General features: G+C 45.0%; 1 protein-coding gene across 21 annotated transcripts in view; it reads left to right on the plus strand.

Moving 5' to 3' along the window:
- EIF4G3 (eukaryotic translation initiation factor 4 gamma 3) overlaps positions 1 to 16,235 on the plus strand; it is a 177,082-nt gene extending 160,847 nt beyond the window's left edge. For all 21 annotated transcript variants that reach the window (XM_090023331.1, XM_090023337.1, XM_090023332.1 and 18 more), the window contains 10 exons: positions 919 to 1,142; positions 2,943 to 3,058; positions 5,162 to 5,334; positions 5,738 to 5,863; positions 6,696 to 6,777; positions 9,364 to 9,462; positions 10,481 to 10,627; positions 12,007 to 12,088; positions 14,097 to 14,243; positions 15,945 to 16,235. In XM_090023331.1, coding sequence (XP_089879457.1) covers positions 919 to 1,142; positions 2,943 to 3,058; positions 5,162 to 5,334; positions 5,738 to 5,863; positions 6,696 to 6,777; positions 9,364 to 9,462; positions 10,481 to 10,627; positions 12,007 to 12,088; positions 14,097 to 14,243; positions 15,945 to 16,126 — 1,378 coding nt within the window. In that variant the 3' untranslated portion in view covers positions 16,127 to 16,235. The remainder of the gene's footprint in view (positions 1 to 918; positions 1,143 to 2,942; positions 3,059 to 5,161; positions 5,335 to 5,737; positions 5,864 to 6,695; positions 6,778 to 9,363; positions 9,463 to 10,480; positions 10,628 to 12,006; positions 12,089 to 14,096; positions 14,244 to 15,944) is intronic.
- Positions 16,236 to 21,259: the final 5,024 nt, after the last annotated feature.

Raw genomic sequence — 21,259 nt, forward strand, 5'->3', positions numbered from 1 at the left:
GCCACAGAGAAGAAGCTTTAATTAAGTAAGGTGTTTCCCAAGCGTGCCCAGGAGTTTTGCTGAGTGGTTCAGATTAATTTAGGATCCATCCGTGTTTTCAAACATTATGGGAAATGTGGAGGCTGTTTTTTGGGGGGGTTTTTTGCGATTAAAAAAGTAACCTTGCGGCTGAATGATTATGTTCCTGTTGTTGCATCACACCTTAAGGACACATTTATAAAAAGCTTACAAGAGTGTAATAAATAGCTCATTTTTATAGATGGTTAGCAACCACTAGGCCACTTTCAACTGTTGTGCTTATTACTAGTAATATTGCTTGAAGCTTCTGTCTGGAACATGTGAGCATCATCTATTACGAGTCTTTTCTTAATGCTGGATAACATTTGCCAACAGTCTTCTACTTCTAACTGTCCTGAATAATTTTGTCCAAAGAATTGTCTAATGAATTTTTCTTTATCAGTATCATCTTTTTCCTCCAAACGATTGATTAATAAGATATTTGCCATCCCAGTATTTATACACCCCCTGCGGCTTCTTTTTTGCTGTTTTGAAATAATACTTAAGTATCTGGATTGGTAAAGAATTACCAGTCCAGCAGTTTCAGAGTGCAGTGGTGCCATAACTGATCACATTAAAGTTGGCTGTACCTTACGTCTGCGGTATATGCCACAGGGTGCTTTCTTTTTCTTTGAGAACAAGTGCTCTGCCTCTTCCTCCACTCAGATCTAGCGGGCAGGGTGTCAGACTGCTGAAGATGTGTGTTTTGTCTGTATTCCAGGCTATAGCCATCAAAAGATTAGAAAATATTTCTCTCTGGCTCCATTTTGCCAACTCGTAGTAGAGAGGAGATGTGACCGATGTTAATTTCTCACAGTTGAACAGATCAGAACCTTCCATGTGAATGCTTCTTTATTTTAGTCGTGGGAGCACAGGCAGAGAGAAGAATGACAAACCGCTCCCATCTTCAGTCACTCGTCCAAGCACCTTCTTGCGGGGTAGCAGCAGTAAAGAGCTGCTGCCAGATAACCAGGCACAAGAAGAACAGCGAAGAGAGATGCTAGAGACTGTGAAACAGCTAACGGGAGGCATGGAGATGGACAGAAGCAGTGTGGAAGCAGACAGGAACAAAGCCAAGGAAACTGGTAAGAAGCTGCTCCTTGAGCGCTGGGTTAGTACTCTTGGGGCTCATGAATTTGGAGAATTTGTTAAATCTGCAGAAATGTGTAAAAGATGACAATATAAGTGATGGTTTCCATCCTTGTTCTGTTGCTCTTGCTGTCAGTTCCTGGATAGACCTCAGCAGGACCTGTGTCAGATGGATGTTCTCAGTGTGATGGGTGATCAGAGCCTCTGGAACGAGGTTCAGAGCCCTGCGTAAGAATAGATTGGCCTTTGGCTGCTACTGGGATGTGGTGGTTTTGAAAGCTCTATATGCAGATGTTTGGGTCAACTGCCAAGGCCAAGGGCAGAAGTTTTGTTTGGAGCGTGCCGACCAGCAAGGGTTCACACCCAAGGACCCGCTGCAGAAATCTCTCTCAAAGGAAGAGGAACATTTTTGCAGCACTTCCTAAAACATCTGCATGCTCCAGCAGCACACAGCAGAGGGTTTGCTTGGTCCTCCAGCATCCCAAAGTGCTCTCTTCCCAGCCCTCAGTCACTGAGCACTCTCCAGTGGACTCCAGGGGCTAACAGCAGTGCAGGGATTCCTGCTCTCCGGCCCTGGGGCTGGAGCGCTGCCACTACTTGCTTTCGCAGCCGCAGTGATTCAGTGAACTGGGGAGCTCAGGGGCAGCGCATTCTCAGTGTGCTTTTAAGTGTGATCCCTGTGGGCCTGACCCCGTATTTCCTATACAGCGTTCTGCACCTTCGTTCCTGGCGCTGTCAGTGGGCTTTGTGTACGCTGAGCAGCTGGTAAAATGGAGTTGGTTAATCCAGCAGAACCAATATTATTTCTGCCCAGCTGAGGTGAGGTGCTGCACAGGGGCTTATCAGAGTACCTGAGCGTAACAGTCATTGTGTATTCAGGGTGCATCTCCGCTCGCTTAACGTTTCCCAGCACCGGGAGCTCGGTGGTGGTAGCATTGTGCCCCCTAACTGCTCAGAGCGAGTCTTTCTGCAGCAATGCTAAAAATGCGGGGAGCAGCTGGCATCTCACCTGCGCAAGTGTCCATCGTCGCTCCCTCCCGGGGGGCTGGGGGACCAGCAGCCCAGTAGCTAGGAAATGCAAGGGAAGGTTCCACATGTTGTGGGATTCCTGCAGCAGAAAGCCCCAAGCAGATAGTGACAGCAACCACAATACGAACACTAAACAGCAGCAGTAACTTTCAGCGCACAGGGCGAGCCCGTCTGTTCAGTCAGGCTCTTTCCTTAAGTGGTTTGATGGGAGGGAGGTCCAGACCCAGCAGATGGGCCAGGGACAAGGTCTTGGGGCTTCTGCTTTCTATTGTGGTACTGGAATTTAACTGGGGAGATTCTTTCATTGCCGCCGGTCCCAGTCAGCCCGTCGTAAATGTGCAAGGAGAGCTGCTGTCGCGGTCCAAAGATTCATTATTTCATGTCTGGCGAGTGCTTTGAAGGTGTAAAACACGGTGGCGGTGCCAAGTATTATTACTGCACAAACTGAGAAAGGCGATTTGTGGACATATGGAGGGTTCACAGAGGGGAGAATCAAGCTAAATAAGAAATGATTTATGCCTGATGATCAGACCAGCTCAGAAAGGCCGAAAACTAGCCCTGAACTCTGTTTTACCTTCCCGCTATCCCATTTCCAAATCAGCTGTCTTTCAGTCATCACAGCAGAGCCTGCCTATCAGCAGTTGCTATTCAGCCAGAAGGAATGGCTGAGGGAGACCGGCCGGATTCATTTTTACTTAAAAACATTTTTTTTGGATATGAAGACAATCTCCTTATCCAAGTATCTGTTTTCTCTCCCTCATTACCAGCCAAGCCAGAAACTGCCACAGCTCCGGTACAAGACAAGCCTTCGCTATCAGAAGAGGAAATGGAGAGAAAATGCAAATCCATCATTGATGAGTTTTTGCATATTAATGATTATAAGGTAAATGGAACAAAAACTTCATCTGGCAGAAGCACGTGTAGCAGTTGGACTTTCGCATTTTTCCTTTTGGGGACAGTGTCTTTTTAAATGCCCATTCTTAGGTCTTTGATGTAAAAGTGTGAGACCTTTGGGAATGTAGGCAGCAGGGATGAGTGGGCAAATGTAGCGCAGCTCTCCAAGTACTTTTATTCTTCCATTGCTAGCAACCGGGGAAACAGTCCTCTTTGTGCATTGTAGAAAATATATGTGCATCTGTCACGAATCGTTGCAGTCCTGCTATAATGGCATTTCAGTGCCGGATGCTGAAAGCTAGAGAGAAACCAGCCAGAAGTTTGTCAGAGCGCCCACTGTCCTGATCTCAAGGCAGATTAAACAACAATAAATGTTGAAGAAAGTAGTGCAGGGTATTTTTAGTAAATATGGAGAGCTATAGAGCAACTGTCATTACTTCTTAGTTAATGGTTGCAGTTGAGTTTCCTTTGTAAACCACATCTTGCCTCATTCTCCAAAATCCACAAAAAATGTCAGGCACAAAAAGGATAGTTTAGATTTGGAGTCAAGATAGTGTGTTCTCCACAATGTATGAAGTGACAGTGATGAGAGATTCCTGTACTTCTTCCCTAAAAATAGAGACATTAATCACATTTCTAAAATTCTTCTAAATATTATAATCAAACAGTGGAAAGGCAAGAGCTAACTCCTTTTGTACGGGATTCTTGCTGACTTGGCTCTAGTTCCCGAGGCAGACATTTGGTTTATTTATTAAAGCCCAAGTTCAAGAATTAATAACACTTAATTTAATAATAGCACCGGGGATTGGTGACTCTGAGGAACTTGGCAGGGGTTGCTAGAGGGGCTGCTCAGTTCCTTATCTTTTAAAATATAAGTCTCCAGCCCTTTTCTGTTCTGAGCTACACCTCAGCGTGTCCTTGCCTGATCCAGTTAGTTTCTATGCTCACGGATATAATGAAACTGTGCTGTGTCCAAATACGTGTGATTTTTTTTTTCATGAGATATCTGTACAAAAGAAAGTCAAAGTAGTGAAGTCCAGTGAGAGAAACGTACCCAGAAGTCCATTTCTTGAGGCTGTGTGAGGGAGTTCTGGTTCTGGTGGTTTTTAACTCTTAATACTCTTGAAATATAACATACACTGCACACACCGATGCATGCCTACAACCTTGCTTTCATCTTAACAAAGTTTTTAGGATGGAAAATGTCAGTAGAAACAGCCCAACTGCATCATCTCTTCAGTCCATTCTGTTTAACTAGAAATTAGAAGTCTTTTTTAGCTTTGTGGCAGCTTCTTATGATACTGAGGCTGTACAGCCAGTCATTCAGCAGTGAGTCGTACAGATCCCTGCCCACGCTCTCCTTGCTCTCGGAGGTACTAGCATGCCCCTGGTTTAAAAGTTGGCCCTAACACAGGAGACCGGCAGTTACCTTAGGCCCCAATATCTGTGGGAAATAGCCCCTTAGAAACACCAGAAATTCTTCTGAGGCTCCCTGATCATTCTTCAGCGCTATGGTTGTGTGCAGTATAAAATGCAGGTGCCAGAATATAGCTCTAGCAGTAAAAAGTGTTGCATTTTCCACATACTATTTACATATTTTCTGTGTCATTACGTTACCTTTTTATAATACACGTATTACCACACCAGGTCAGACGTGTTGTCCATATCCTTTCTCTGACATGGGTTTGTGGTTTGAAGCAGTAAACTCCATAGAAAAAGCAGTACCATGATGATGGGGGGATTTTCTTCCTGAACTCACAAATTAGTGACTGGCTTATGCCCTCAAAGTGTGGTCATTTATTTTAAAATTCTGCACATTGCAACTGCTGACGTTCTCAATTTCTAATTCTTAATTTTGCTTCCTACTAAGTTTTGAGTTTCTGGTGGTTTTTGGGCCAGAGATGGATGATTCATCCTTGCCTTTCAGTTTCAGTAAGTGCATATCAAAATAATGACAGAAGTTTATCAAAAGAATCTGTTGACCTGAAGCAGTGTCTGTGGCAGGCTTTTGATCAGTGCAGAACGTCTTCCTGCTTTGCCTGCCCATTTGTCTCCCCGAGCTCAGAGGCGTGACCCTCTGTTGTTTGAACAGGAAGCAATGCAGTGCGTGGAGGAGCTGAATGCGCAGAATCTGCTGCCTGTTTTTGTGCGAGTTGGAGTGGAGTCTACCCTGGAGAGGAGTCAGATCACCAGGGATCACATGGGCCAGTTACTACATCAGTTGGTGCAGTCAGGAAAGCTAAGCAAGCAGGACTTCTTCAAGGGGTTGGTATTTTGCCACACATACGTCTAAATCTCTCATGTTTTTCTTTGGTGTTAATTTGAAACATGTGCTCCCTTTCCTGTGAGATACTTGCTTCTCAGCTTCTTCTAAAAGCAACTGCATCTACTAAAATGTATACCTTTTTGAGGGCATTCACCTTCCAGGGCTTCCAAGAGCAGGACCATATCAGAAGTATCCTTTGTTGTGAAAGAGAAGTCATCTATATTCGCCACGGGAGGGGCCCGAGTATTAGATGGCACTAGTAGGCTTCATGCTATTGGGAATTTCTGCTACAAACTGAAAGGATTTACCCCAGTACTGATTTACTTTAGAGAAGAAGAAAAGAGTCTCCAAGACTGGATTTGGGTTTAATACCTGGCATATTATTTTGTCTGTTTTCTAAAGCTTTTCAGATACCTTGGAGATGGCAGACGATATGGCCATTGACATACCCCACATTTGGTTGTACCTAGCTGAATTGGTGACCCCCATGTTAAAAGAAGGAGGAATCTCTATGAGAGAACTTATAACGTAAGCACTTCTATTTTTCTGACAGTAACAATCAAGCCTAACAATCTGCCTGATTGTACCACCATCTTTCAGCAGGCTAGACAGGACTAAAATGCGAAACTGTATTTGATGGCTGATACAACACCTGCCAAGTTTTGTTCTAAAAAATTAAGTGTGCGTTGACATGGAGCTGTGGTTGTGGGGAGCTCACTGCTGTGTAGTCACTATTTTTGTGCTTATGTTCTGTTTTAAAATAATTTTATCCACCAGCCATGGTCAGTCCCTGAGTCTTAATAAATTGCAAACAACCACACGTTGGAAGACGAGAGTTATTAACAGAAAATTAGGCCCTAATTGTTTAAAAGAATTTGAATCCCACTTTAGTTTTTGAAGGTGCAGTTTTTCAGCCATGAACTGTTTCGCCCCCTAAACATCTGTCCCATTGACGTTAACCATGACCACAAAACTGCACCCACAAAAATGGAAACAGGTTTCCAAAGTCACCTCACGTCCACATTACTGGCATCATCGTTTAACATTTATATGATGGCAGCACGTAAAAGTCCACCAGGCTATTCCCTTTTCTTGCAGTGCTGTAGTTACCTACAGGAAGTGGCTGTCCCGGCCCCAAAAACACATATGGTTGGAAAGGTCTTGCAAAAAGCAGAAAGTCCTAGATAGAAATAAGGTACGGAAGCATCTTAATTAGTTTTCTTGTGGCTGGTATTTCAGTCCCAGTTTTTCTAGGTTGTAGTCAGACCTTAGCACAGTTCTGCATCACTGAAGTCAGTGGGAACTCGAACAGTGACATCAAAGGAGTATAAGAAAAGTATTTCTTTCTCTTTTCTTCCAGAGAATTTAGCAAACCTTTACTTCCTGTGGGAAGAGCTGGGGTCTTGCTTTCTGAGATATTGCACCTTCTATGCAAACAAATGGTAAGTAGCCAAATGTGTAGTTTGTGCTGGATAAAGCAAAACCATGCTCCTGCAGGAAGGACATGTGCTCACATTTTCCATGTGAAGATGTTCAGAGATGGACACATGAGTCCAGATAACATAAGAACCCACCAGTGCATGCCAAACTTCAGACCAAACCTTACGACAGGGGTGGGCAATTATTTTGGGTGGAGGGCCGCTTACTGAGTTTTGGCAAGCCATCGAGGGCCACATGACAGGCAGCCAGGGACAGATAAATACTAGTTTTCTAAATTTTTTAGGGGCCCCACAGGCCGGATAGAATGGCCTGGCGGGCCACATCCGGGCCGCGTTTTGCCCGCCCGCCCCTGCCTTACAAGGTTCCAAAAAGCTGGGTTAACTTTGTTCTCACCCCTTTTCCCTTTTGCAGGTACCTTTGCACCTGGCTTCTTCCAGAAGCTAGAGTGTTGAAATACTGCAAGAGGGACATTCTCAAGGTATTTCTGGGCTGACCAGAAGCAGGAAGTACCGGAAATCTTGCAAGAGACCCCGTTTTTGCAGATCGGAGGTTATGAGAGTTCGGATAAGATTCAGATGGCCTTTCAGACTTCTGGGTGCTTATCCAAACTATAAACCTACACTCTCTCCAGATTCATCCATCGCTAGGGGTAGTGACACCTATTTACCATGGAACTTTTGGAGCGCTCTTACTTTATTTCACGGTGTACCCAGGGAGCTTGGTGGTTTACCTGTAACTCTGAATCTTTTTTAATTTTATTTTAAAAGTCCAGCCAACTAATGCACTCTGAGCACTCTCTAACTCGACCCTATGGAATCCCTCACCTCTCTTTAAAGCATTCATTCATTTGAGGCCAGTTGTTCCAGAAACCTTTCCATAGACCAGTTCCTTAATGTGGATAAAAACTTGTGTTTTATTAGTAAAGACGAGTATTCTGCTCATTTAGACTGCAGGTTGCCATTTTGTTTGTCATTTTGTAAACCGGGAGAGGACCCATGATCCTGTGGACAGAGCACAGGGTTAAGGTCAGAAAACTTGGGCTCTCTTTCTGGCTCCGTCTCATCTTCTGATGTGACTTAAGAAGTCACGTAGGCCAGAATTTGCAGACCTGGGTGTGTACAGTTAGATGTTGGAATATATATTAATCATCCAAATCGGAGGTCTGATTCTAAAAATATGCTAAGAACACACAGCTTCCAGAGCCTCTGTCATCTCCCTGTGAAAACCAGGCACTTTTATCAAGGTGCCTGGGTGCTGTGAAGCCAAATTCATTAATGTTAGCAAATCCAGAGAGCCTTGGATGGGCGGCTTTGAGGAAGAGATACAGATACCATATCTCCCTGCATACCGCACCCCTCCAGAGCAGGCGTGCACTTTGTTTTTGGAAGGCAAAATGTAGAGAAAAAAGATTTTTTCCAGAGTGGTGGCCGACTGTGTGACGTAGTTAGTCCTCCTGGAACACAGTGTGTCCTGGAAGTGTAGCCACCAGGAGACACTTTGGGTGCAGCATCAGGAACTTCCTGGTGTGACAGGACAGCAACAAGCTGAGGCCCTGGACCCCTGCGAGGGTAATAGCAAGACTATTCCTTCTTTACTGTAACTAGTTCTTTTTATAAGCTCCTGTAAATAACAGTGTTGTTTCCACGCCACAAGCCTCATCGGGATACTACAGACTGCAGGCCACAGCCCACGTGCCCTGAGCCAGCTCCAGTACAGCTTCAGGCACAGATTACAGTGGGAGGGTTTACATAGGACTTCGTCTCTTCCTTGCTGGGGCCAGAGGGAAGCAGCAGCCCTTGGGAGCATACGGACACTGCTCTCTATTCCACCCTGCTTCTGTTCCAGCAAAGAAAAATCCTCTTCCCTGTTTAAGACAAATTTGGGAGGCTAATGCAAGGGGAAAGGTGTAGATTCATAGATTCTAGGGTCAGAAGGGACCTCAGCAGATCATCAAGTCCAACCCCCTGCCTGGGCAGGAAAGAGCGTAGTATGAGAGTAAATACGATAATTACTATGAATATCATCATTAGCATTATCACTAATATTAGTTGGCATATCAAAACTGGAGATTTCTGAAAGGGCAGGTATGAAGCCTAGTAGGTGCACATGGTTTTTATGACACGTGTAGAAAATGTCCGCACAATTGCAAATGACTTTTCAGAAATGATATGCTCCAGTTGTATTAATTTAGAGGGGTGGAAGGAAAAGTGATTTCTCTGGCATCAGAGGGCAAAGGAGTAGCAGAACTGCGAAGTAGACTCCAAGTCATCTGACCTTCAGTTCTGTATCCTCTGTACTTGTGCCTTGCTCTGTCTGTTGGTCCCTTTATTGTAATGGAAATCATCTTTGGTTAAACATATTGAAAACTCCCTGTTCGTTCAGCTGCATTTACATGTGCCTGTAGAAGTTAGGGTATTGCAACGCTCCTGCATGGGCTTCCAGAAACCTTTTGGGTATGGATAGGCAACCTGTGGTGAGGCAGAGCAATTACGTATTTCTCTTCATGCAGCTGCACCACTCCAGTTTGTTTTAAACTTGTGCTGTTTCTTTCCAGTTTTAAAAACTGAACCAACTGCTTTGTATTGTAGAGCCATAAGAAAGTGGGAGCCTTATGGAGGGAGGCTGGCCTCAGCTGGAAGGACTATTTACCAGAAGGGGAGGACATACACACCTTTCTCATGGAGCAGGTAAATTGGGAGCAGTCTCCACTCAGACACAGCTCTGTGCTGCCTTTGTACAAGATGTGCCTGGCAGGGGATGAATTTGGTCTGCTGATTTCTGGCACGTGGTCATACTTGTGCAGTTCTTTCCTATCCTGACATGTCAGCAGAGAGAAAAATGAAGATGAAGTACTTTGTACGTTCGGATTAGATTTAGATTAGAGTAACACCTTTGTCTGGGATTTCAGAAAGGAAAGGAAGCATCCTCTAATGTCCCAAGTGCACTGCCTGCTGATTTGTGACCAGCTGGCTTATGTCTTTGAAAGGGAGTTACAGGCATGATATTGAGGCAATGAGAAGACAGAGTGGACAGTTCAATTGAGGATTAAACTCTGTGAAGGGAGTGGAATAAATCATGAGGGTGACTTAACCTCCCACTTTGAGTTTTGATTCCATTGGGCTGTGCGCGCCGAGCTGAGTCCCCAGTTGATGGAGGCTACCGGGGGAATGCCTGGCTGTGGTGCTGGCAGTGACGCAGGTGGGCACTCTTCCTTTGAGTCAGTGCAGGGACATTGCTTCGATCCTGCTTTGTGGAGGGACTGAAATATAGAACCGAGAGCTGGGAACTAGTGATCATCATAGGACTTGCACGTGGCTTGCCAGAGCAGGGTGTTAGTTTGTGCTGCCTGAAGGAATTCCGGCTCTGGTAACTGCATTCAAGCTCCATGTGGTTCCCGTTGAACGGTGTACACTGCTTCACTTGATGGGCTAAAGTATTGTCAAGTGTTGGATATCTTTCCCTTCGGGTGACTGCATTTCTTTGCTAGATGAATTCATGTGCATAGCTTGCATGTCGCTGTGACTCGTGAGTTGCTTTATAATTCTTTGGAATGAAAGAGAACTTGTAAACAATTGTAATAACTCACTTTCATTTGTAAATATTGTAAAACAGAGTAAAATGCAGCTTGTTCTTTTGCTTTCGGCTTGATACAATGTAGAAAAGTATTTTGAATAGTTTCTCATTATACAACATCTCCTGTTGCAGAAGTTGGACTTCACAGAGTCTGACTGTTCCAGTTCCTCAGAAGCACTTTCAGAGAAAGATCTCTCTGCTGAAGAGCTAAACAAACAGCTAGAGAAACTCATTATTGAGGACAAGACAAACGATGAACAGATCTTTGACTGGGTAGAGGTATAAAGACCATTTTCACCCTCCCTGCTCACATTGTATTGACCATCTTTTTGGGAACATGATCACACCCTCCAGAGTCAGCTCCACATGTTGGCACACCTTCCTGTTTTTCCCCTGTGTGCCCACCCACTGTATTTAGACACTTTCACAAAGCAACTCGTCTAGGTTGCAGTTTTCATTCTTCATGGAACTAGACAGACGTTTGGATCCACTATATGTTCATCTGTGGATGGGGTGCAGAGCAGTTGTATTGGTGCCCGCTTCCAAGCTTTCAGTTCAGAAGACTGCATTACCTTTTGGTGACACACCCACTCATGGCCTGACATCTTAAATGCTTTCCCAGTAGGAGCTTTGTAACAGTAAGGTGCAGCATGGTTTGGCACAGCCAAAGATCACAGATAAAAAGGTTAATTTGTTCCAGTCCTGTGCTACCCAAAAGACACCAAGATAGTTTTTGTTGTAAAGTCAACGTTCACTAATCATAATTTGTAAAGAGAAAATAAAACGTAAAGAAATCTGGAAAAAAAATTGACCTGTTATTTGCTGATTGCCTGTTAAGTGCATCATTTTTCACCCTGAAAACCATTTTTTTCCAAGAAGCAGTGCCACTCTAAAACCAGACGCACCGTTCTAGTCTCTTCCCCAGCTCAGGGGTAAAATGGGATGTTGGTTCTTTGTGACACAACCTCTGCATCGCCCCAACACAAGCCCAGTGTTTGCAGGACCGTGCCACAGTGGAACCCCTCCCAAGCTGTTAGCAATGGGGCGCCTGCGTGCAGGCCCCGTCTGACCCACGTTCTGGACCCAGGAGTGTGAACACCCCGTTCTGCTGTACTTTTTTGGCTGTACCTGTTGGTGTCCCTAGAAATGTGTCATTTTTCTCCTGTTTTAGAGTAAGCACCATCTAGTGCAGTAAAACCTAGGAGCAGGTCAGTCCTGGTCCTGGCCCTTCCTGGGCTCTCTGTTGTTAGCCATTCTGTGAGCTCCTGTCTGTATGATGAGGATAAGATTCTCTTTGCAGGGGAATTGTGTAGATTCATTGGTCACGAAATACAGAGCACTTTTGAAAACATGAAGTGTTGAATTTGTACTAAGTATTGTTATTACTTGAGAATGCATCTGGCAGAATGACTAGTGGATGGGCTTCGTTCAGACATTGTACTGTGCTCACAAGAGCTCTGTTGGTGTATGTTGACATAGCAAAGCTATTTTCAAGAGGTTTAAGGGGAAGATTAATTCTCTTACGTGGGGGATGAATTGGATTCCTACTGCAGCACATTTTGCTGAATTTGTGCTTGGTGCCAAATTAAGCAGTGGATTTTGGAAACACTGGTGTGCACAAGTGTGCATTTAACTGGTCCGTTTACTCTTGGTTTCAGGCTAATCTAGATGAAAGCCAGATGAGTTCACCTACATTCCTTAGAGCTTTAATGACAGCAGTTTGTAAAGCAGCTATTATAGGTAAGTAACTGTCAAGGTAACCACTAGACAAAATCATCAAATATGGGAAGAATTAATTTGGAGATGCTTGTGTTTTAGTAGCTTATTTTTTTCCCTTTAACGCTGAATTTCAAAACTGGATGCACATTAAGGTTTTGGTCCCAAGTTGCAGAATTTGAGATATTGATACCACTGGCAAGTGCCAGACGGCAGCAGGGCATGGCAGTTCCTTCAGCGCAGATCTGCCTGGACCCCTCACATCCTGGCCTGCAGTGCCCCGGGCCTCTAAAGCATACACTGCCACTTGTATCAAATTGCAGTTTGTTAATTTTCCAGGCTTAACTGACAGCTCTTTTCCACCCCTGCCATGCTGAGCGTGCAGACCTATTGTATCATCTCAGGTTCCCACACACGAGCTGGAGCCATGGGTTATAATGGAAAAGAAATCATCTCATCTGTCGAGTACTAGCAGGGGTTTTATATTTGAAGGGAATCTTTTCTTTGGAAAGGCCACTTAAAGCAATTATTTGAATATGCATTAAGCAGTAACTTCCCCACGGTAATGGCAACTGCTATTATAACTGCAAGGGAAGTGTGGGCTCTGGAGTAAAAAAAAATGAGAACATCAGACCCTCTGGGGTGTTTTTGTTAAGTGCTGCTGGCCAGTGAAAACATCTGGTCAGTCCCTTCAATCGCTGTAATTTTACTACTGGCATCTGGCAAGACCAAAAAAAAAAAAAAAGCGCTTATAAAATTCCCATTTGTGGTTCCAGCTGTACAAGTGACGACCACATTCACGAGGCAGCAGGACTTGGTCCCTGGTCTCATTCTGTAGATACGGTTCTTGTTTTTAGTTTCTCTGTTTTCTTTTCAAGCAGCTCTGCCTTTTCTCCTGTATATTGGATGTGAAATCTTTGCTGAGGTTTTCAAGGATCTGCAGAGCAGGAAGACTGCAGAGTTTTACCTTCAAAGTGTGAGGCTAGAGAAAAAGAAAGTGGTGTGGTCTAAATACTGTAGTGACCCCCCATTTAAGGAACAGGGACCATGTGAGTGTAGCAGCTGCTGTGTTCCATGGTCAGGGACGGAAATGCCCACATGGCCTCAGGGCTTTAAAAAACCGTTCTCTTTTTTTAAAGTGTCTGCTCTAGGAAGGAGTACAACTGGATTTCTTCTCTCTGTGGAATGGATTTGAGAGGGAGGAAAAATCCAGGGCTCCTTTTTTCCCTGGAAGAGTAAATCTTTTTGGTGCCACCTAGCGTTAAAGTCCAGATGCAGCAAGATCTTAGAATGACTATGCTGGTTCCTGCTCAGCCTGTGCTCTGCAGAAATCAGTAATGTCTTCTGTTACCATTTTCTGGACTACCTCTGTCTATTTTTTATTTCATTCTGTTTTACCGAGGTAAAGCTCTCTAAATCGTGCTCTCTGGGGATGCTGCCTGAAAGCAGCTGAGTGTTTTTTCCATATGGTAGAGTGCTTCAGCTTTGTCCTCTCTTTTGTGGCTGTGGCATGTGAGAATTGGAGTGGACAATTTTTAGAACTCTTTGCATAAATAGCTGCCTGCAAAGTCCTTTTTGTGGACGTCTTAACCAACTGTTATATGCTTAGATTTTTTTTTTGACTTCTGATTCTGGTTTCAATTCCTGTGTTTGCTTTTGAAAGAACGGGTGTTTGTAGTGACTTCTGGAAACCTTATAGCCAGAGGTAAGAATTCAGCCCTTGCCTCTGTGTTCTTAAGAGGTTTGAATCCTCAAATGCTTTACAATAGTTAGCTAAGGTGATTGCAGTTTTGTTGTACATACACAAAATCTGCGTAGGGGTCTGGCAGAACAAATGACTCTGTCTCTGAAGGTGTTGTTTGGATTTGGGGACTTCCAAGAAACAGTGTACACACTCCTGTTGGGGAGAGAGCCCACGTTCAGAGACCACCTAGCTTCCATTTCCCATCTAGTGAATAAATAAAAGTGATGGAAAACCTTCCCCTTGCCTCACATCCAGCAAAGGTAACTCTAGTTCTTCTCTCTTCTCTAGCGGACTCTTCTAGCTTCCGTGTGGACACTGCTGTTATCAAACAGAGAGTGCCGATCTTACTCAAGTACCTAGACTCAGATACAGAGAAGGAACTACAAGCACTTTATGCACTACAAGCATCAATAGTAAAACTTGATCAACCTCCTAGTAAGTATTTTCTGTCGAGGATTTGAAAAATGAGAGGGAAAGTTGCCAGATGTACACCTAGGGTTCAGATACAGCGTGATAAAGGTTGTGTTCTTCCCGAACAGGGAATTGAACCATTTGGGTTGGTCTTAAGGGACGGCGGCAGGTAGTCAGTCTGGTGATATCTGAGATGTTATAGCACCTGGTTACCCATTTCATGACTTGAGAGCAAAGCTGTTCCCCAAGCTCCTGGCTGAAGGAGATCATCTCTGGCTGCTTCTGTTACAAGCACTCAATGAGAGAGTAATCCGTGATGTGGAGTGAGAGAAAACTAAAGTCCTGTGCTTACACCCAAGATGCCCAGCCAGTTTTGGGGTGTGACAGCTCCCTTAACTGTCAGTGCGTTTATACGTTGTGCCATAGATGTATACAGGATCTTGGACTGAGTGGGACAGATTGCCAGTCCTGTCCAAAATCCGTGATAGTTCAAAGACACGATGCGGAACGCGGCTTTTTATGGCTGTGACATTCAGGTATTTGGAAGAGAAACTGGGATGGTGAGGGAGTCTCAGAGAGGAATGGGCAGAGCACGACCGAACATCCCAGTGCCTTTCATTTCTCTCTGTGCTCATGCCAGTATTGGTAGCCATCGCTCTAGCCATGTGGGTGATGAGCAGGGTATGATCAAACCCTGCAGTAGGTGCCTGTGTTGTAGCGCACAGCTGGTTGATGGTGTCAGCATTTTAAGACTGGTGAAATGAGGAGGCTCAGGGTGGATCACCCATGGAAGCATGCTGGTGCCTGTCAGTGCAGTATGTCACACAGCATGTTCTGTGGGCACTGAGGTACATGGCTGCCCCACATGCTATTGGTTTGCCAGTCATCCAGAAATATATGGCCAGGCTGTAAAGGTCAGGGGGCAGCAGCTGCAGCAAAGGGGGGCTACTCAGGGCCCATTCCCAGCAGTGCAGGCATCTCTCTCCCACCTCCTGCAGGAGAAGGAACGGTCAGGAGGCCGCTCGTGAGGGAGCACACTGATTTGGCAGAGTGGAGACGTTGCGTAGCAGGGGGTTGGGGAGATGCCGCCCTTCCTCTCCTGCTTATTGCACTGAGGGAGAGTTTATTTGGGGGAGAGCAGCTGGCACCTGGCACAGTTTCTAGGGACATAGGCTGGTGATTACTCGGTGAGGGAGGTGGATGGATTCTCTCTCTCTGGGCTCAGCTTTGTATGTTCCTGGGCCCAGGGAGGCTTCAGCTCTCACTGCTAGAGGACGGGTTTTGCTTTACAAAACTGCAGCAGAACGTGGCTGCGACCGAACACTGCAAATTGCTGCTTTGCGATACTGAGAATTTTTAAAAGCCCCTGGCTTCCAGGGATGTGGGGGAGGGCATCAAAGCACTTCTGTGATAATGAACTACACAAATCAAGTGTGCATTTTTGTCCCTTATGTAAAAAAGTTTGGTTGTCCATCCAAAGTTTGCAGATTGTCAGTTTAAAAAAAAAACAAAACGGATCTTGGTATGGCAGCTGCAGCAGCCACAGATTTGAACCCTTCTGGCACAAACGATCAGGACACAACTGCTATCAGTAGAGATTCCCTGTACTTGCTTCCTCACTTTTCATCTCAAAGGCCCCTTTTATTGAGAGACTGGTAATTATCCATCTCTTTCCTTGGCTTCCAGCTACTGTGCGCTACTAAACGGATGTTGTCCCCCTTGCAGATTTGTTGCGGATGTTTTTCGATTGCCTGTATGACGAGGAGGTAATATCAGAGGATGCCTTCTACAAGTGGGAAAGCAGCAAGGACCCGGCGGAGCAGAACGGGAAAGGAGTAGCACTGAAATCAGTCACCGCGTTCTTCACGTGGTTACGGGAGGCGGAAGAGGAATCAGAGGATAATTAAAACTTAAAATACAGAAAACAAAGCAAACAAAGAAACAATTTAAGTATTTTTTTAAAAAGTTTCACGTCTTCGCCAATCACAGTGCAGCAAGGCCAATTCTCGCGCAGAACCCCCCCCCCCCCTTCCCCCACACATGCACGAGTGGGAGAGGAAACAATAGATAAACACAAAGGTGATCATGGAGAAAATAAGGTACTTGAAAAAAAAATAAGTAAACTTCAAACCTGAGGGCGGGAGCACTAAACCAAAACACATGTATTATTTATAGAAAATATTTTTGTTTTAATCTTTTTTTTTTCCTTTTCTTTTTAAGCAAGGACTCATACTTAAAAAACAGGTCTGTTTAGCAAAAAATAAAAAAAAAAACAGTTGAAAACTTTTAATTTATTATTTTAAGGACTGCAAATGCCAGTGTAATTTTTAAATTTGCAGTTTCTGTAAACAAATTGTATAATAGAAGAAAAAAAGCAGAAAAATAAATGTCCCTCCCCTTCAGATGCACCTCAGTTTTGTTTCAAAGCATGGTAGATAGACAAAACTTTCAAGGGGGTTTGGGGTAAGCTAGGTGAGGAAGAGATCAATTTTTTTTTTAATTGTCATCAGATTTTTCTGCCTGCCTCTCCGCTTGCTTCAGAAATTAAAAAGAAAAAATAGTAATCAAACGTACATAACTTTGGAACAGGAGGAAATGCATTTGAGAAAACCGCTGTGGACCAGAGCGCTCCGAAAAATAACTCGTTCAAAACAGTGCTACCCTGGGGGGAAAAAAAGTACTAGTGATACTTTCAAAACCTTTAGAGCAACTTTAAGGCTTGTAAATACATAGAACAAATATTTAAAAAACGAAAGAAATTGACTCAATACTATTTCTTTTCACTTTCAAAATATAAAGAACAAAATAAAGACAAACATTGCAAGTTTAAAGAAAGTAACGCGACTTCTCCTTTTGACAGCTCTGAATGTGCACCGGCCCTGAGCAGGGCTGGCTTCAGCGCAGTGTAGATTCTGGATCCTGGTCTGCATACATCCCGCGCGTGTCTGTATGTGTGTCTACCAAAAGAGGGGGAGAGCATTTGCCATAACTAGGGGCCTGCTGCCTGAGAAACCTTTTCATGGCAATGAGCAGCTAGCAAATGTAGGTGTGCCTGGTTTCAAATGCACCAGCGTTAGGCTGGGAGATGACCCGTGGGGCATTCATTAGCGCTCCCGGCTCAGTTGTGCAGCTGTGTGACCCCAGCGTGTCCTGCGACTTGGGAACGCTGGCATTTTCTGGTGATTTGTCATAGTACTAGCTCTCTCAACAGGTTGTCGCCTTTCAAACAGATAAATGACATTCCTTCTCAATGGCCTGTACCTCCATTACCACCCAGCTACCACCACAGTCCTTTGCATCTGTCAGTTGCCATGCTGTGTTTAAGAAACCCAGAGACCCGCAGGAATGAAAAAAGAAAGCGACCTACTGCATTACACAAAAGAGGTGAATGGAGTGCTGTGAGTGGTACAGTGCTCTTCCCAGCTCTGCCCAAAGGAAGCCTGGGCCCTGGCTTCTCTGGCACAGATTAACAGTGGTTAATGTCGGGAGCGCGTGCTAGCTCTGTGCGAGGATGACGCCAGCGTGCCCTGGTGCCATACAGAGTACCGTCCTCAAAACTGAGCTGCACATGTCTCACTTGAGCAACCAAAGATGACCTGCTGGCTCTCACTGTGAAGAAGTGTCGACCGTGATACAGTCTGCAAGCTTGGGAAGCCCTAAAACGTGGTGTGTGAACTGTGGTCCCCGGACCATAAATGACCTGTGGAGTGCTTGGTGGGGGGCTGTGGGGTGCTGGCAGGGCACACGGTGCTGTTTCTTTCCAGCTGCTAAATCACATGCAAATACATGATTGCTTTTCTAATCTCACTTCTACGTGGAAATAATTGCTTTACTTGTATAGGGATTGCATTTGGTCACCAGCAGGAGGGAGAATGTGTCCGAGTGTGGCTGGAGCGGGAGGTGTCAGTGACGCAGTGTCTCTTAGCACATGGTCTATACGATTAAAGTTGGCGAGGCCCTGGCCTAAAACACTAGAGCACTGGTTTTTAGTAACAATAAAAAACTTGCCTCTGGTGTTTTGTTAAAACATGACTTGCCCTTTGCATGCCTGCTTGCCTTAGAGATGGTCATCCCTGATTCTCAGCACCTTAGAGCAGCTTCTGCACACCCCCTCCAGCTCTCCAGGCCAGAGACCTGTGTCCACCAGTCTGCTGATGGGCACCATAGGAAACCCAATTGAAATCTGTCACTCTTTTGGAATAATCACTCTAAAACTAAACTACAGCTGTCTGTACAGAAGACTGCACAGGTCTGACTAGACTGGTTTAATTAAGTCACTGCAAATTCATGTGTAAGCTGGGCTGAGAGAGTTAATGCAGCCAAATGTCTGGCATTCAGGTAGCCCAGTGGTTTTCAACCTGTGGTCTGCAGGCTGTACGTCCAAGCGATCTGCCAAAGATGACAGACAGATCAATCAAAAGTATGTGAATACCCACGCTTAGAATTCAGAAGGGTCTGCACCTCCACTTGAAATGTTTTAAGGGTCCGCAAATGAAAGAAGGTTGAAAACTAGTGCAGTAGACACTTGAGGCATTCTGCTATACACGTGCCTTGTGAAATTGCCCCAGGAAATTGGTCACAGCCTGCTTAGGTGGGTTTGTAGGAGCTTCTGAAGCATGGGCAAGGTTTTCTTTTAGCAACGTGATGCACGTATGAATCACCTTGACCAAAGGGGGACAAGGTTTCTAGCACCTAAATTGGCCGGGGAAGCTTGACTCATTGGATTAAAGGAGGTGGAATAACTGACAAGGTCATTGAGATGCTCTTGCACCTCTGTACTCTGGAACAGGGACTTGATATTGGGCAATCTTTTGTTGTTCCCCCCAAACTTGCCTTCATTTGGCCAAAGCTTTAAGCTCACTCTTTCCCTGCCTGGAGGACTATTGTTAGCACTTGGCAGGTGATTCTTGGTACTGGGCATGGTCCAACCCAGGACTGCAGGGGCTGAGCAAGATGTTCCCTGTAATTGTTGTTCCTGGCTTCTGTGACCCACTGTAGCTCTGGACACAAGCTGAGAGCAAGATGGGTCCTCCAGTATTTTCTCAATCCCTTGCTGGTTTGCAGGCAGCGTAGGGACTGTACAGGAGACTGCACAGGTCTAACTAGACTGGTTTAATTAAGTCACTGCAAGTTCATGTGTAAGCTGGACTGAGATAGTTAATGCTGAGGGAGGGTGGGTGGTGTAGAAGAAATAGATCCTGCCATTGAGAGGTGGGACAGGGATTGGTACCTGCGGAGGAGACTGGAACTAATCACTGAGGTGGGTGAGAAGAGTTCTGAAACTAGATGAAGAGCCATCTGGGGAGACTGGAAATGGCTGGGTGAGAGAGAAAACTGGGACTGGCTAGAGATAGTGAGACTAGGACTGGGAAGGAGTCAGGGAAGAATTGGGGCACGAAGCCATGAGATCAGGCGTGCAGGGAGCTTGGATGTAGAGGTCTGTGACTAGGGCAGGCTGTCCCCAGAGCCTGGAATGGACCCCCAAATTCCCCAGTCACCATTCTGTCAAACCGGCTGACAACGTGCATCATATCCCTCTCTACTGCTGGTCTACAAGGGGGTGACAACCTTCTACTGTTCTCAGCTCAAAGGGGAGTGATCTGTGCCATGGATCTACAGGTTCCAGCCCTACCAGTGGGTATCGGTGTGATCCCATAGGATGTAGTTTCTGGTTTTTTAAGACAGGAAATTACATGTTGAGGTTATGGTTACAGAGTCAAGCACTCTGAAAGCTAAATGCCAAGACTCGGATCGGCTGTGCAATTTTGGTGAAGACCCCTGAGGCAAATGCATTTAGATGTAGTCTTTAATACTATTTTTCCAGTCTTCCCTACCTTGCCCTCCTCCCCCATCTTTACTGCACAGGTAAATGGTGCTTGGGGAATAAATCTAGGCTTTTGGAGTCAACAGAGCTGTTGCAGAAACTGGAAGGTGTGTATGGAAGGAGGCAGGAGACTTCAGAGAAAGGTTGGTGTCACGATTAAGGCAGCTCTGCACTACAATCCATAGGGATGCTGGGCAAGTCCCTTAAACCAGGCATTTCCTGGGTTCTTGCTACTTGTGCAGTTCTTATTTTGGATGCCAAACGTAAACCTTGGAATCAAATTTGCATTAGTTTTAAGTGCTCAGAACTGAAGCTGGGATCCAGGAATGCTGCATAACATCAACTGCTCTGAAGGTCCTTGGAGTCCCAAACTGGATAATGAGCAGGGGTATTTCTGACCTTTATCCCTTGGAATAGTGTAGAATAAGGCTTGCAGCTACATGCTGAACAGTGCTGAAGAGCTGTTCATTGAGGGAGCATCGTCCATTTGGTGAGCTGAATGGTCGTACAAACAAAAAGTGGTCGCGTAACGGAGGTTTGTATTGTAATGCCTATGCATAAAGAGCAACCATAAGGAAAAAGACAGACACTGTTAATTGTGGCCAATTCTAAATTCCTTGTGCGTGACTTACCGTGTTCAAGTACAGAACTTACTATTACAGTGAGGACTTGGGCTTTCATAGTTTAGGTGCTATACAGACATAACACAGAAGGAACTGACTATTTAGGAAGGTAAATGACAGAGCAGTAGGTGTAGGGAGAAGGATGCATTCACAAAGAAATGGATATGCTTAACTTTGTAATTGCCATAAATTAATAAGGAAGGTGCCAGTTCTCCCAGTCCGAGTGGGTGTGATCCCTGTTTGTGTGGCTATAGTGGTGGATTTGAAGAAAAATCAGCTTAGGATGAGAATGCCGTGCAGACGAGACAGCTTGGAACACATCCTGGAGACCGCTGTATGACAGGCTGGTGAGTGGTGGCTGGGGCTGGCTTTGGGGCAAGCAGGAGGCCAATGCTATGAGACACAGTTTTCTGGAAAGGCAAAGGTTAGTTCAGTCAGATTTCTCAACTAAGGAAAAAATAATGTCATTTATAAAGGCCTGAAATGTTTCCTGACCCTGCTTTGTTACTGGCATTGGTGGCACCGACCCCAAAGAACACAACAAACTGCTGATGAAAAAACTGGCACCAAATTTTGCATTTACCCTCTGCTGA

Source organism: Crocodylus siamensis, chromosome 12 (genome assembly GCF_052110815.1).
Source record: "Crocodylus siamensis isolate JL-2025a chromosome 12, ASM5211081v1, whole genome shotgun sequence".
Classification (NCBI taxonomy): Eukaryota; Metazoa; Chordata; order Crocodylia; family Crocodylidae; genus Crocodylus; species Crocodylus siamensis.